This window comes from Odontesthes bonariensis, chromosome 12 (genome assembly GCF_027942865.1).
Source record: "Odontesthes bonariensis isolate fOdoBon6 chromosome 12, fOdoBon6.hap1, whole genome shotgun sequence".
Lineage (NCBI taxonomy): Eukaryota > Metazoa > Chordata > Actinopteri > Atheriniformes > Atherinopsidae > Odontesthes > Odontesthes bonariensis.
The window spans coordinates 13,357,793-13,371,101 of NC_134517.1; the positions used below are offsets into that span (position 1 = coordinate 13,357,793).

Sequence of the window (13,309 nt, forward strand, 5' to 3'; positions counted from 1 at the left end):
AGTTGAGAGGATTAGGGTTGTGTTCATCTTGTATTCTGCAGTTCCTGTGAATTAACAAAGCTGAGCAGGCAATGTGAAAATGGGGAAAAAAAGATTTTCACGAGTAATTCTTAGTCGGACCATATGTTATAAAATGTATTGTGGTGAGGTGGCAGCAGTGGGTAGCAATAGCTAGTTTACTTTGGGAAGAGATGTACTTTCCATGTTGTTCTGTAATGTAGCTTTGCAACCTCAATGAAATTCTCAATTCAATCAAATTGGTGGCAGCTGACTTGTTGAAGCTGCTGTACACAGACCTACAACCTTCTGGCAAATATTTGGCAACAGTTTGTCAAACAGTCTCAGAATATTAAACTATTGGACTTTGTGAATATCATCTACTGTATGTTGTGGCTGAGTGATGACCAGGTTACGTGTCCATTTACAGGTAAAAAAGCTAAAGGCCCAGCTGGAACAGAAGACCCAGAAGAATGGCACAGACAGCAGTTGTAGTCCGGAGGGTGAAATTATTGAAAATGGCAACGATCCTAACATAATGGATTTGCAGAGTAGGTGTACATGTGCTTGGAAACCCTCGTATAGTCTTTCTTTAGTGTCCTGACCAATGATAAATCTTTGTCCTTGCTTTCCAGGAGACTCCAACAGGCAAATAAACGAATTGAAGTTCAAATTGGTTAAGGCAGAGCAAGAAGTGACAGCTTTAGAGCAAAATGTATGGAAGCAAAGAGCTCATTCTATTGTATTTAAAATCATGTCGGTGTTCTCACTTAAGAGGATCATCTCTATTTTATTCAGGTGACCCGACTGGAGGGGCAAGTGACCCGTTACAAGTCTGCAGCAGAGAACGCCGAAAAAATAGAGGACGGGCTGAAGGCGGAGAAACGAAAAATGCAGAGAGAGGCAGAATATTGTTTTCTTACATTATATTAACATTAAAAGCTAGCTTTTTTTTTAAAAAGAACTCTAGCTAATTGAGATGTCTTTCTCCCCATTTGATCCAACAGTTGCGATCGGCGCTGGATAAGGTGGAAGAACTTGAATCAAGCAACAGCCACCTAACTAAGAGACTGGAAAAGATTAAGTCTACCCGGGGCATGGCACAAACTCCATAGCAGGGACGGATTACACATCGGCTTCAGTGTATCCAAAAACCGGTTGATCCCTTGGAAGAAAACCAGCTTGCTTTTTGAAGTTGTCCTTCACCTGACTGATAGCAACCTTTAGGATAAAAATGATAGAAAATAAAAATCAAACCTAGTTTTCACAGGATAGAGAAAACCAATGAGTAATGTGCCATTACTGTGTTATCTGTGGGATGCGAATTCTTAATGCCACCGTGCACACATCCAGAGAGAAAATGAAGCAAGGGGAGTGGATGTTGGCAGACCTTCACCGTGAGAACTCTGCTGTAGGGTGCAACGCTGAAACGCCCCGGACTATCCAGTGCAGCCAGAAACTAAAAAGCTGCACTGCCATGTTCTTCTGCTGCTTCTCTTTCAAATCCTTTCAGGTGGTGGGTGGAAAATAATTCAAGATGCATGGCAGTGCAGTGAAACAGCACTGATATAATGACCCAAGACTTAGTGCTTTGTGCTGTACATTTTCTCCATACGACCTTTTTTCTCCTTTGCATCCAAAGCCAAACCATTTTTAAGCATTTTGATTTGGGATGAAGAAAACAAGACCATATTTGAATACATGGCTTTCTCTGCACCCCCTATATTATATATATCATCACTGTCAACTAGCAGTTTACTGAATGTCCAACTACCCAGTGTGTAAGTGTCCTTCTCCTTAGATACACTCAGATCTCCAAGTTTCATATGGTTTGTCACTGGTTGGCTCTTGTGCACGTTCACAGGGGCTGAGACTTACAGAAAAAATCTTGATGAAAAGGGACTCAAATTGATGTTGGCAGGAGATAGTTTACACACTGGGAAGATGCTGCTTCACTGTTTACAAAGCTTTAAAATGTTTGTTTAAAAAAAAAAAAAAAACATGAAGAACTGTAATCTTTGTGCAATAAAATGTCAAACTTTACTTTCTTCTTTATCTGTGCATTACATGACTCGGTTTTTAGTTGTCTTGGCAGATACCACGCAGTGCTCTTGAAAAATTTTTTGGCTGCGTTTCAGTGAATTTCTCTCTAGTATTTATAGCACAGTATCGTTGACACTACAGCATTGCAAAAGGGTCAGTTTCTTATGACAACAGAAAGAGCCTCATCTTTCAGTTGTTTTTTTGATGAATTCAGAATAAACAAGTGATTCAAGGTTTAAGTGGGCATTTATCTAAGTGGTGTGGATCCTCCCCACTTCAACTGGCATTCTGACGTAAACGGAGTCTGAAGCAGTTTGAATAGTTGCTACATGGTGAGTGGGGTTGGGCTTGGTAGTAATATAGTATTGAAACTAATCAGCCAAAATATTAAAACCACCAACAAGCCCATTGTTGAAAGGATCAAAGAACATGACAAAGAGTTTTTAAGTGTTCTCCCAACTACCAAACTGCCCGTATACCACTCTGATGGGGTCTGATGTCATCTGTTGGAAGCAAGCCCAATCTACAAAGAGCCCACATGACCGCTATGACTAAATTCCCAGGACCACCCACTCTACATCCTGATTCTCTTCTGGTGGCATGAGAAGGACCTACTCAATATTAGGTAGGTGGTCCCCATGTGGTTGATCAGTGTCTGGTCATGTTTCTGTTTTTTTTTCTTTAAACAGTGAAAATTAAAGGTATTTAGATTCTGTGGTGTGAATTCTGGTTTATTTCTCTGGTCAAGTTAAAAAAAAATAAATAAATCCGTACCAACAGACAGACTTCCCTTTTGGAGAGGGTTGTTATCTGTATTCAGGGATGTTTGAATATCGTCATTCTGCATTCACATTGAAGCTGAAGGTAGAAGGTAAAGTAAAACTCATGTATTGTTTTATTGATCACTTCACACTCATCCAGGATTGGTGAATAGAATGCTGGGTAATGTAGTGTCACACGCTTCCTGTTTGTCTCCTGACAGACTCTCACAGTATGCCCGCTTCTGGATGCGCTGAATCATCCGCCGGCCGTAGAAGTCCTTGTATTCTGCTGGAAGTTCATCAAGTGCGACTAGGGCCCTCTCCAGAGCCTGAAGAGCCCGAGCAGCAGCCACGGGGTCTTTGTTACCATATGGGTCCTTTCTGTCATAACTGTCAGCAGGAAGATGGCGCCAGAACACATTAACGCCCACTCCAAACTGCAGGGCGAGAGTATTATGGAACCACAGAGCTGGGGAAAACGGGGGGAATCGGGTTATGAAAGGGATTTTAAAATATTAAACTTGCACTTAAATTGTGTTTCTAGAGAAGTATGAAGTCATAATGTCGATTACATGGCAGGAATTGACTGAAACACTTGTCTCCTTACCAGGTATAAAAAGCAGATCTCCAGGCTCCAGCACACATTCATATCTCCTTGCCTTCACAAACTCAGAAAACCGTTTCAGATCAGGCTCATCAATGTCCAGGACCTCTGACTTATCACCTGTTGGGTTACGTTAACAATTAAACAGCTCATTAATAACACACCAAGTTACTGACGTTAACATCGGAGCTTAATATAAGTGGGTCATATATTTAAAATGTTCAAACTGAGCAAATGGCTTTTTGTTCTATATAAATGTACCAGACAGGTAGAGGTGTAAGGCATCTTGGGGGCTGTAGAGAACCACTCTTTTCTTTCCTGTCACTTGAGCCAACATATTGTCCATCACCTATAGGAATCAGCACAAAAGTCAGAAGAGAAGAACATGTTCTAATGAAAACAACAGTGTAAATAACACTTTTTAATAGATAAAATAAACAAAAATTACAATTGCAGCTGGAGGGTTGTGTACATGCAAGCACCGACTTACTGCTGGCCTCCAAAAAAGCCGGAAATGCTTGCTGTTGATATTTTTACAGTTAACTGTCTCGTAGCCTCTTGGCCTTAAACCACACGTATCAGCACTCACATCATAGTGTGTCCACAGCTGCAGACCACATGAGCTGATGCGGAAGACACTGGAGAAGAACTGGTCCGGATCGAAGAAGTGGGGGATGTGAAAGTCATCCGCCAAGTCTGGGAACTGTTTGCTCAGATCAGCAGGTTCCTGTTGGGGAGAAGAAACGCTTGTCTCGCGTCAAAATGATCAATCAAAAGCCCTCTGCGGTCAGACAGGACACACAGCTAAGTCCATTTAAATGTGGACACTGATGCAACTTTTGTCAATTTTAGTTGTTTATCAAAACATTTTCAATTTAGTGTTGTAATGAATATGGGCTTAAAGTGCAGACAGTTCCACGAAAAGCACTTTCATGGACAGCTGTGAGACATTCCTATTATTCCTGGTTCTGAGTTTAATCCAAGTGGGACTACTGCCTGTGAAAGCTGCTCCTGTGAACCCACAGCATGTGTTCAAAGCAGCTCTCGATGCAAGAGATCATCTTATGCCTTAAACACATGTATCAGGCAAATGGGGGGAAAAAAGATGTTTGGGAGATTCAGAGAAATAAAGAATACACTAATGAGTTCAGCAAGAAGGTACAAACCATTCAAATCAAGACTAAGGAAAATAAAGATCATTTAAGATTTTCTCAAATAACATCTTTAAAAGCCAGATTTTTGAGAGACGAAACTAAAATAAACCTTTAGAATAATGAGAAAATGTGTGGAGAGGACTTGGAAGTCATTAATCGTGAAGTTACAGATTATGTAAATATCTCACTTGTGTTTATTAAAGAGCTGGACTGTGGTGTGTAAGGATATACTGTACTCAGTTGTATCCAAACTCACCGGTGTTGATATGACAGCACAGATTGACAATAACAACAAACATGGAGTTCTTTAAGGTTTAAGGCCTTTAAAGAGATGGAATATTCTGCAATGACCAAGACAGTCAGACCTATAAACCTGCTTTTCTCTTGCTTGTTTTGAAAAGCAAACATATATATTAATAAGCATATAAGCTTATATTATCCTTTCCACTTACATTTGAGCCCCCTGGTATCTACAAAAACTCTTTAAAAACCTTTCCTTAATTTGGATTTGAGTAACCTTAAAGGTTAGAGTCTGCACTTTAAGCCCATATTCACAGTACAATTTATAACTATATTTGCTTTACAAATTTAAAGATCTACAAAAAAAAATAAACTTAATCTGTAAGGATAAGGGAAAAACTCTTAATACCTTCCGAACATCCTCTCCCAGTGATCGAAGATAATAGCTCTCATCCTAAAAAAAATCACACCCAGGAGTATTTTTTTTCATTAAAGAACAGAACCTAAATAAAACACATATCTAATCTTAACTGTTTTTCTAAAACTTTAACCTTACCTCACACAGGAAGAAGTCACTGTGCTTTGTTTCAGACGCTCTTTTCACAAACTCATTAAATGGCAGAGTCCTGTGAAAGTGAAACGTACAGTAGGTGAGAAATGTACAGTTAAAAGGTTCGGGTTAGGTTTTGTCATCTACTTGAGAGGGTTAACATGCTAAGTCATGCGTTCTATTAGTTAGGGTCCTTACGATGATAAGTGTTTATGCATGTGCAAGCTCACTTGTAGACAAAGTTTTTGTGAAGGAAATCCATCTGTGGTACTGTGGATACATGGATCTTCACCTTCCTGTCGCCTCCTTTTTGTCCAAGATATTCAACCGTCCACCTCTCCAGGCACGGACCCAGATTCACTCCTCTCAGCAGGGCCGGTCTGCGCTGGAAAAATTAAAGTCCTTATAAGATGCAGGTAACTTCTAAGGTGAAACTTTATGTATGACCTGCCTGATGGAAAATATACATGCCTATGATTCATATTATGACGAGTTAAATGCATCATTCAACAGAAATGTTCTTGCGACAATCACTTTATTGAGTCTGGAAGAGCATTGTCACAACATCACAAACTGAGGCCCAGAGTTGGTCGGAAGCATAGCAACAGGCATTACGAAGCAGACCTAAAATGTGGTTGAAAGTAAGGCAACCATTGTCATTTTTGGTAATTACAGAACTTCATAGTAAGTGAAAAATGTAACAATACATTTTTAAGACAGTATTCAGTAAACACCTTATATCCAGGTATAGCAAGAAGCTCATTCATTCTTAGAGAGTATAACAAATCTGAAAAATCAACTATTTGGACAAAATACTTAAAATTCCCAGTTCCCCCAAAATGTAAAGAAGTTCATTTCAAAAACATAAACAACATCTATCCCTCAAATGAATTTTTAAAAAGAAGATTTAAATTTGTTGTAGAAAACTGTTATAATTGCAAAACAAATCTGGAAACAACAGAGCACCTATTTTATGAATGTGAGACTGTCCAAAATTTGTGGAAATCTCTACATGACTTATTATCGTCTAGTTCCATAAACACGGATTTCTTGTCTTTTCAAAATATCCAAGTAGGCGTAATCCTCAAAGATAAAAAAAAAAAACAGAGTTCTTGGTAAATAACCTCATCATCACTAAATATTATATTCACAAGTGTTGATATGCCAAATCCCCCCCTTCATGGCTTGCATTGAAAAATGATATATCCTCGTTACAAAAATGTCTGAAACATATAAATAATCCCCATGCAGATAAATTATACACATGCATAGAAATATTAACCTGTCCTAACCCCTTGTAATTGTTTAGAATGGACTTACCTTTTATTTTCTCCTTGTTTTTTTTTTTTATCCCTTTTTTATCCTGTCCATTTAAGATCCTTCAATTTTTTTTTCTATATGTGGAGGTGTGAATATGTAAAGTTAAAAAAACACAAACTGTTTACTTTTGAGTATGTTATTGTTATGTCTATGTGACATGTTTGAATAAAAAATAATATTAAAAATAAAAAAAATTACAGAGCTTAAAAATACACTAAAAAAAGGCAAAAAGAGGCAAAAAACCCTTCAGTTTCTAGATTTCAACATGACTGAGGATAGATAGATACTTTATATATCCCAAGCTGGGGAATTATTGTGCTACTGCAGCATGAAAATACACTCGACAAAAGACACTTTACACGGGGCAAAACGATAAGGAATACAACCTCAAATATTTTCATTATTAGTTGTAGTTTTTTTGTAACACTGACACTCTACTAGGCTACTAATTAACAGAAATAATAACGTAGAAATAATAACAGAAAGCCTGAAGCAGGTTGGTGGATGACTAAATGCATCAACATTCTGTGGCCATGAGGAAAAGGAATATTCGCTGTAGTGAGCTGCTTATCTTACCTCTGGATAAATGTCTCGCAGAAACACATCCCTATCCACTTCAGTAAATATCGGCACCGGTATTTTTTCCTGGAGCTCCATTTAACATGATTTATTCAAGCAGGTTGTTTAATGGCAACTGTAAACAGCCTCAAAACTCCATCTGGTGTCACATTGTTGATCTTCCCTATAGGAACAATAATGCGCTTGAAAGTCGACAAAAAAACGACTAGCGCCATTTTACTCAACTCAATTCAACTTTATTTATATAGCCTTTTAACACAGCCGTGGTTGAAATATAAACTTAGCTGCGTTTAAAAAAAAAATATATATTTCACGAGCTCTGTGTTTTGAGTATGTTTGAATAGATATGCTGGTTGTTTCTAACCGGAAGGTACAAGAGGACGGACCACAAAGCTTGAAAAAAAATAATAAAAGATGGCGCTGCCCATGATAAGAGGTTGTTATAGGCTGCCGTCGCTATTTAGCTCCACTCGTCTGTTTTTAAGTCGAAATATCAGGCTGGACGGCAAAACCCGGCTACGGCGTTCCTCAGCTGAGACTGTGGTAGCAGCGGGGCGTCCCTTCAGCTCACAGCGGGGAGACCAAACACAGAAGCAGAAGGTGGTGGTGGTCGGCATCCCGAATCCTTTCATCTGGTTCCGCACCCGGATCTACTACTTTCTAATCAGGACCTACTTTGATAAAGAGTTCAGCATTGACGAGTTCACAGAGGGAGCGAAGCAGGTCTGTGAAAATCTGGAAACCGATGGAGACAAGTGGGCGTTAACCACATCTCTACCACAACTTTCACAGTTCTTAGACTGATTTGTTTGGACGTCACAACTCCTACTACCCATTAATACCGCGTTATAGCTGTTCTGTCAGTAATTACTCTGCACTCACTCTTTCAGGCCTTCTCTCATGTCTCCAGACTGCTGTCACAGTGTGAGTTTCAAGCCTTGGAGGGTCTCGTCGCTAATGATGCAAGTATAATAACGCAGCAAGTCCAAATCTGTCATATAAACCGAATGCTGGCACATTTCAAGCTGATCTAAATGCTACGGTACTGCAGTCTAGCTCATGTTAGTAGAGACTTTATTCCTACCACAGTAAATTTAGTCATTGTTTATATATTAATTTTGGTATTTTTTAACTTTCTTAGATTAGAGATTAGAGATGGATGGATGGATGGATGGAGATTAGAACATTTGTGTTCTTCAGCTCTGGGTCCTGGCTCCATTGTCTATTCTTTAGATATCCATAATAAATAGATAATATGATCTTAAAAGGAATTCATGAGGGCGTTATAGGCTCGGAAATGATTCAGGGCATTGACCTTGACATCAATAGAAATTCAATATTGGTTACTGGCAAAGAAGTTGTTTCCTTTCCTGTCTTAAGTTACATTGATTAATTCACGACATACGTTACTTATATTAGAAAGCGCCGGGATTAACATGAAAAAAAAAAATCAATTTATTTTTCATTTTCTGTCCTTTTTGCTTGGGTAAAGAAGTATAACTGGCAAAATTTAGATTAGAGTAGATTAAAGTAAAAGTACTGGTTTGATCTCTCGCTAATATATAATTATTCTTCTTCTTCTTCTTCTTCTTCTTCTTCTTCTTCTTATTATTATTATTATTATTATTATTATTATTATTATTATCATCATCATCATTACACAGCACATGAGTGTGCTAGTGTTGCATGTAACGGTTAAGCAGTTTCCAGACAGGGACACCAGATATATCTGGGACATTGTGAGATTATTTGCAGAGGGAGATAAAAGAAAAAAAAGAAATAAAAAGAACATTTTTAGAAGGAAATCAATGATTGACCTGTCAAATGAATATAGTGCCAATAAAACTACACTGATTTATTTATTTTTTCTGAAATGTAGTGGAGTGAAAATAGAAAGTAGTTTACAATAGAAAGCTATCGTCTCTTGGGCAAGACGCTTAACCCAATGTTGCCTTCAATGCATTCATCGTTGTGTGAATGTGTGTGACAGAGAAAAAGCACTGCAACAGTGTGCAGACTAAGATGTGCTGTATGAGCGTGTGTGTGTGAATGTAGTTTGTACAGTAAAAGTGCTTTGAGTAGCCAACTGGACTATATAGGTACTGTCCATTTACCATGAGTAAAATGTTTTTTAATAACAGGACATTTCACCACTGGGAGTGAGTGCTGTAACACAACGCCATCAGTCGGCCCACCGACTCTTTTTATCTCAGCTTTTGCAACTTGAATACAAAATACTTTTGGACTTTCTTTTTTTTTTTTTTACTTTATTGCATAAAAACTGTTATAGAGAAACAGTTTGTTGAGAGGTTAATGCTGTAAGGGTGGGTCGCAGGTAGGAACCGGATGTGCTGGGTGACGGGCCTAACGAGTCAGAGACAAGCGTTACAGGAGTCTCCACAGAACAACGTTTCACAACATAGAAACTACTACCTAACTACTGAAACTAATGATCCTAAGAATTCAATGTACTAAGTAATTATGTTACTTTATTACAAATGAATAAAAGACAGCATGATAAAGACACATGGTCTTGTATTAAAAGATAAACTGTTCTTAAATCCTTCGGTTTTCTGCTCCTTGCAGCTGATTGGAAAGCTGGAGGAAAAGTGTACCTTGTTGCCATTCAACTACAAGAGAGCCCTGTCTGCTGATCCTGATGAGATAATGTACACAACACCTGGGGATGTGGGAATCTTCTATGATGACAACGGTAAGCTTTTTACGATGGAATGAGTAATTGTCACTTTGCTGTTTAACTGACAGCAACTCTCATGAAAGGTCTAAAACGCAGCAATAAATAATAATAAATATTTTTTTTTCTTTATGTGGAATTTTATAACAATAACAAAACTACAGAATAGTCTATTTAGATTTAAACCTGATAGGCGGCTCAATTAATCTTTTGATCTGTTTCTGTGTGTCTTGAATATCATTATGACGTTTGCCTGAGGGCGTGATCACTTGTGCAGTATTTATCAGTGCCTGTATCCTGTTTTCTAGGGAGAAAGTTTGTGAGTATTCTGATGCGGTTCTGGTATCTGACAAGTGCACAGCTTTCTGACGACAGCATGGAGGGCACTCGTATGTTCAAGGTGGCTATTGGAGAAGGAGAGGGAGAACCAGAAACCAAACGATTGCTCACTGCAATATATGAGTGAGTATTTTCTCGTCACACTCCCTCTTTTTGAGAGATTGGTGCAAGAAGGTTTGTCCTAACTACAGGGGGATTACGTGCATCAGCCTTCCTGGGAACATTTGTGACTGGATGCTTAAGGTGGATTTTGTAATTTTGATCTACATAAATTGTCATCACCTGAGGGGCAGTTTTACTAGAAAATTTGTATTTTTTCATTACTTTTTAAGATCAATTTATTCAAATAGTTTTTTATTTAACCTCACAGCTGGTGCTTTTCCAAATTTCTGTTGATTGCTGTAGTTTGATTTGATTTTTTTTTTTTTTTTTAACTTTTTTGTCACTAAAGTCAACAGTTGAATCTCAATCTTAGAAGGAAGTGTATGGTTTTTGTAATATGATTTGCTAGTTCAGTGTTGCAGAACACTGTATCAGCCTTTTAGCCTTTAAGAGGATATTGAAGGGTGCTTGGGGATTTTGCGCAATCAAACATGTCCCTCATGCTATCCTGTATTTGAGCCTTGAGTTACTTGAGTTCAGCCCCCGTTCAGCCACAGTTGGAACTGAGTTCCACTGAGAGCTTGGTTTGCTGATAGAAAGTCAGAATAATATCCAGAGAGCCTTAAACGCACCCAAGGCTGTGCTTTTGTCACAGATTTTGTTCACAACCTGCATGGACAAAATTTTTAGGCATAGCCAAGGGACAGAGGGTTTCCAGTTTAGTCTGCTGTGGACTGCATCTTTGCTTTTTGCAGATGATGTTGTCTGGTTGGCTTCATCGAGCAGAGACCTCCAGGGGTTGTTTGCAGATGAGTCTTGTTAGCTCAATTCTTTCATTGGAAGCTCAAGAACAAGCCGGAGGAATCTCAAGTTAAATAAAGTATTTATTGGTGGTCACAAGTGAAGTATATCAGCGCTGGACTCGGCATGACAGGCCTCTCGCAGGAAATCCATTAGACCGATCCCCAATTTCCGGGTACATTTTGTATTTATATGACTCATTATTTCACATAGGTTGGACTTGCACTCGACCGAGTATGATTGGACATGAGTAGGTTCAACATGCTTCGTCCTGTTCTCTGGATAAGCCAAACAATGTGTGTGTGTGAATCTTGCACCTGCTTTCCCAGGCTAATTGTTTTGTCTCACTATGCTTGGATCATTTAAGGTCATATATCGTGTGCATAGTGGAAAAGTACAGAGATTATTTAATATTCATATGAACAAAGCCAATTTTAACAGTCTAAAGCAGCTGGGACTAGAATTTGCACCTCCAAGTCTGAGACCATGGTCCTCAGCTGGAACAGGGTGGGTTGCACAGATGCTGTATCGGTCTGCCATAGTGAAGAAAGAGCTTTGCTGAAAGGAGGAATTATCAATTAGTTATTTAATCTACATTCCTTCACAGAGCTGTGATAATGAGCTTAGGGTAGTGGTAGAAAGAACGAGACTGCAAATACAAAGGAGCAAAACAAGCTTCATCAGAATGGTGTCTGGCCTCACCCTTAAGTTCAGGGTGAGAAGCTCTGTCTTCCAAGAGGGGTATAGACTAGAATTGCTGCTCATCAGCATAAAAAAAGAAGTTGTCGGAGTATCTGATAAGGATTCCTTTCGGAAGATTACCAGGGGAGGTGTCCCACTGAGAGGAAGGCTCAAAGCTCACCCAAACTTCGGCTGAAAGATTCAACCTCTCGGCCTTAGTCAGTGGGGTTACATGGCACTGACAGGATGGGATTAATGGCTAAATTACAGTAAGACTGAGTTATTAAGTTCATGTAAACACCTTAGTCGGACAAGATATTGGATTAATTGTGATTACTCGCGATCGGATTAAAACCCAGAGATAATTCGGTTGAAAGTCAAAATAAACGTGCCTGTAGACGGGTGAAGCACGTGGTGAATTAGACTTTGCGTTCTGCGCATGGTCGAAATTTTTTCCTGGGCTCGTGAACCTGAAGTCGGAAGAGACGATATTACTGTTGTTGCCGCCGTCAGAAAGAAACAAGCAACACGATGGAGAATGCGCCGCTGTGCATCGCGTTTGTGCAACAAGCAGCTCATCACAAACTAAATGTGGAGGGACGTAGCTTCATCTTGCTCTTCGTTCGCCATTTTTTCGAATACCTGAGTTTGTTGTTGTTGTTGGTGGTGGTGAAGCGGTCAACCAGAAGTGGCTCTATAAGCAATAGTTGAAATGGGTACAGCGCCACCTATTGTATCGGAGTATGACACGCTTTGTGCCTCTGATTCGATTCATTCACCGCCATATATCCAAGGATAATTACCCTTGCTCAAATAAGGAGCAATTTATTGTAATTTAGCCAATAATCCGATCCTTTCAGCGCCATGTAACCCCACTGAGTGTTCCTCTGGAAGAGCTAGAGGAGGTGGCTAGAGAGAGAGAGAGAGAGGGAGGTCAGGAATCTCTACTTAGACCGTTGACCATGTAAGTGGCAGAAAACAGATGGATGTTTTCTTGTCTTGGGTGCAATGACATGAAACTTTGTGAAAGTTACTGCAATCACTCTTTTTTAGTTTGTTTGTTTTTTTCTCTCACAACAGATTCCAAAGGGAGTTTACTAAAGGAGTGCCTCCAGACTGGATCATTACAAGGATAGAGCATTCCAAGCTTTTGGACTGAAGTGTTTGAGTTAAAGCAAAAGCTTGTTTTTTTATATATATATATATATATATATATATATATATATATATGAAATTCCTCTCACTATTTGCTTTCATTGAACTGAGTAAACACCGTTTCGGATCATCCAAAAAAGGGGAGACGGGACACTAAGGTCAGAAAATTGACTGCTGGACAAAGATCTCTACCAATCACTACAGGAGTAGTGTGGTGACACTGTAGCAGTGTTGCTGATTCTTCTCGTCACTATTTTTAATGGCATCGAAACAAGTGATTAGAACTTT

General features: G+C 39.1%; 3 protein-coding genes across 6 annotated transcripts in view; 2 read left to right on the forward strand and 1 right to left on the reverse strand.

Annotated features, from left to right (window-relative positions):
- Positions 1 to 2,040, forward strand: part of lrrfip1a (leucine rich repeat (in FLII) interacting protein 1a) — a 46,621-nt gene extending 44,581 nt beyond the window's left edge. For both annotated transcript variants that reach the window (XM_075479134.1, XM_075479135.1), the window contains 4 exons: positions 428 to 548; positions 633 to 712; positions 796 to 900; positions 1,005 to 2,040. In XM_075479134.1, coding sequence (XP_075335249.1) covers positions 428 to 548; positions 633 to 712; positions 796 to 900; positions 1,005 to 1,112 — 414 coding nt within the window. In that variant the 3' untranslated portion in view covers positions 1,113 to 2,040. The remainder of the gene's footprint in view (positions 1 to 427; positions 549 to 632; positions 713 to 795; positions 901 to 1,004) is intronic.
- An 872-nt stretch (positions 2,041 to 2,912) lies between these two features.
- tyw5 (tRNA-yW synthesizing protein 5) lies at positions 2,913 to 7,405 on the reverse strand. 3 transcript variants are annotated; one of them, XM_075479136.1, is made up of 8 exons: positions 7,246 to 7,405; positions 5,580 to 5,734; positions 5,356 to 5,425; positions 5,209 to 5,253; positions 3,995 to 4,132; positions 3,667 to 3,754; positions 3,409 to 3,525; positions 2,913 to 3,270 (listed from the first exon to the last, which is right to left on the reverse strand). In XM_075479136.1, the coding sequence occupies exons 1-8, from the start codon at positions 7,324 to 7,326 to the stop codon at positions 2,954 to 2,956; spliced, it is 1,011 nt and encodes a 336-aa protein (XP_075335251.1). In that variant the 5' UTR covers positions 7,327 to 7,405; the 3' UTR covers positions 2,913 to 2,953. The 3 variants fall into 3 exon arrangements, with proteins under 3 accessions (XP_075335251.1, XP_075335253.1, XP_075335252.1); XM_075479138.1 differs by having other exon boundaries at positions 5,580 to 5,729; positions 7,246 to 7,366; XM_075479137.1 differs by lacking the exon at positions 5,209 to 5,253.
- Positions 7,406 to 7,623: 218 nt separating this feature from the next.
- Positions 7,624 to 13,081, forward strand: maip1 (matrix AAA peptidase interacting protein 1). The gene is made up of 5 exons (XM_075479139.1): positions 7,624 to 7,971; positions 8,139 to 8,210; positions 9,835 to 9,961; positions 10,252 to 10,405; positions 12,947 to 13,081. Exons 1-5 carry the CDS (start codon positions 7,663 to 7,665, stop codon positions 13,023 to 13,025), a joined length of 741 nt encoding a protein of 246 aa, XP_075335254.1. The 5' UTR covers positions 7,624 to 7,662; the 3' UTR covers positions 13,026 to 13,081.
- Positions 13,082 to 13,309: the final 228 nt, after the last annotated feature.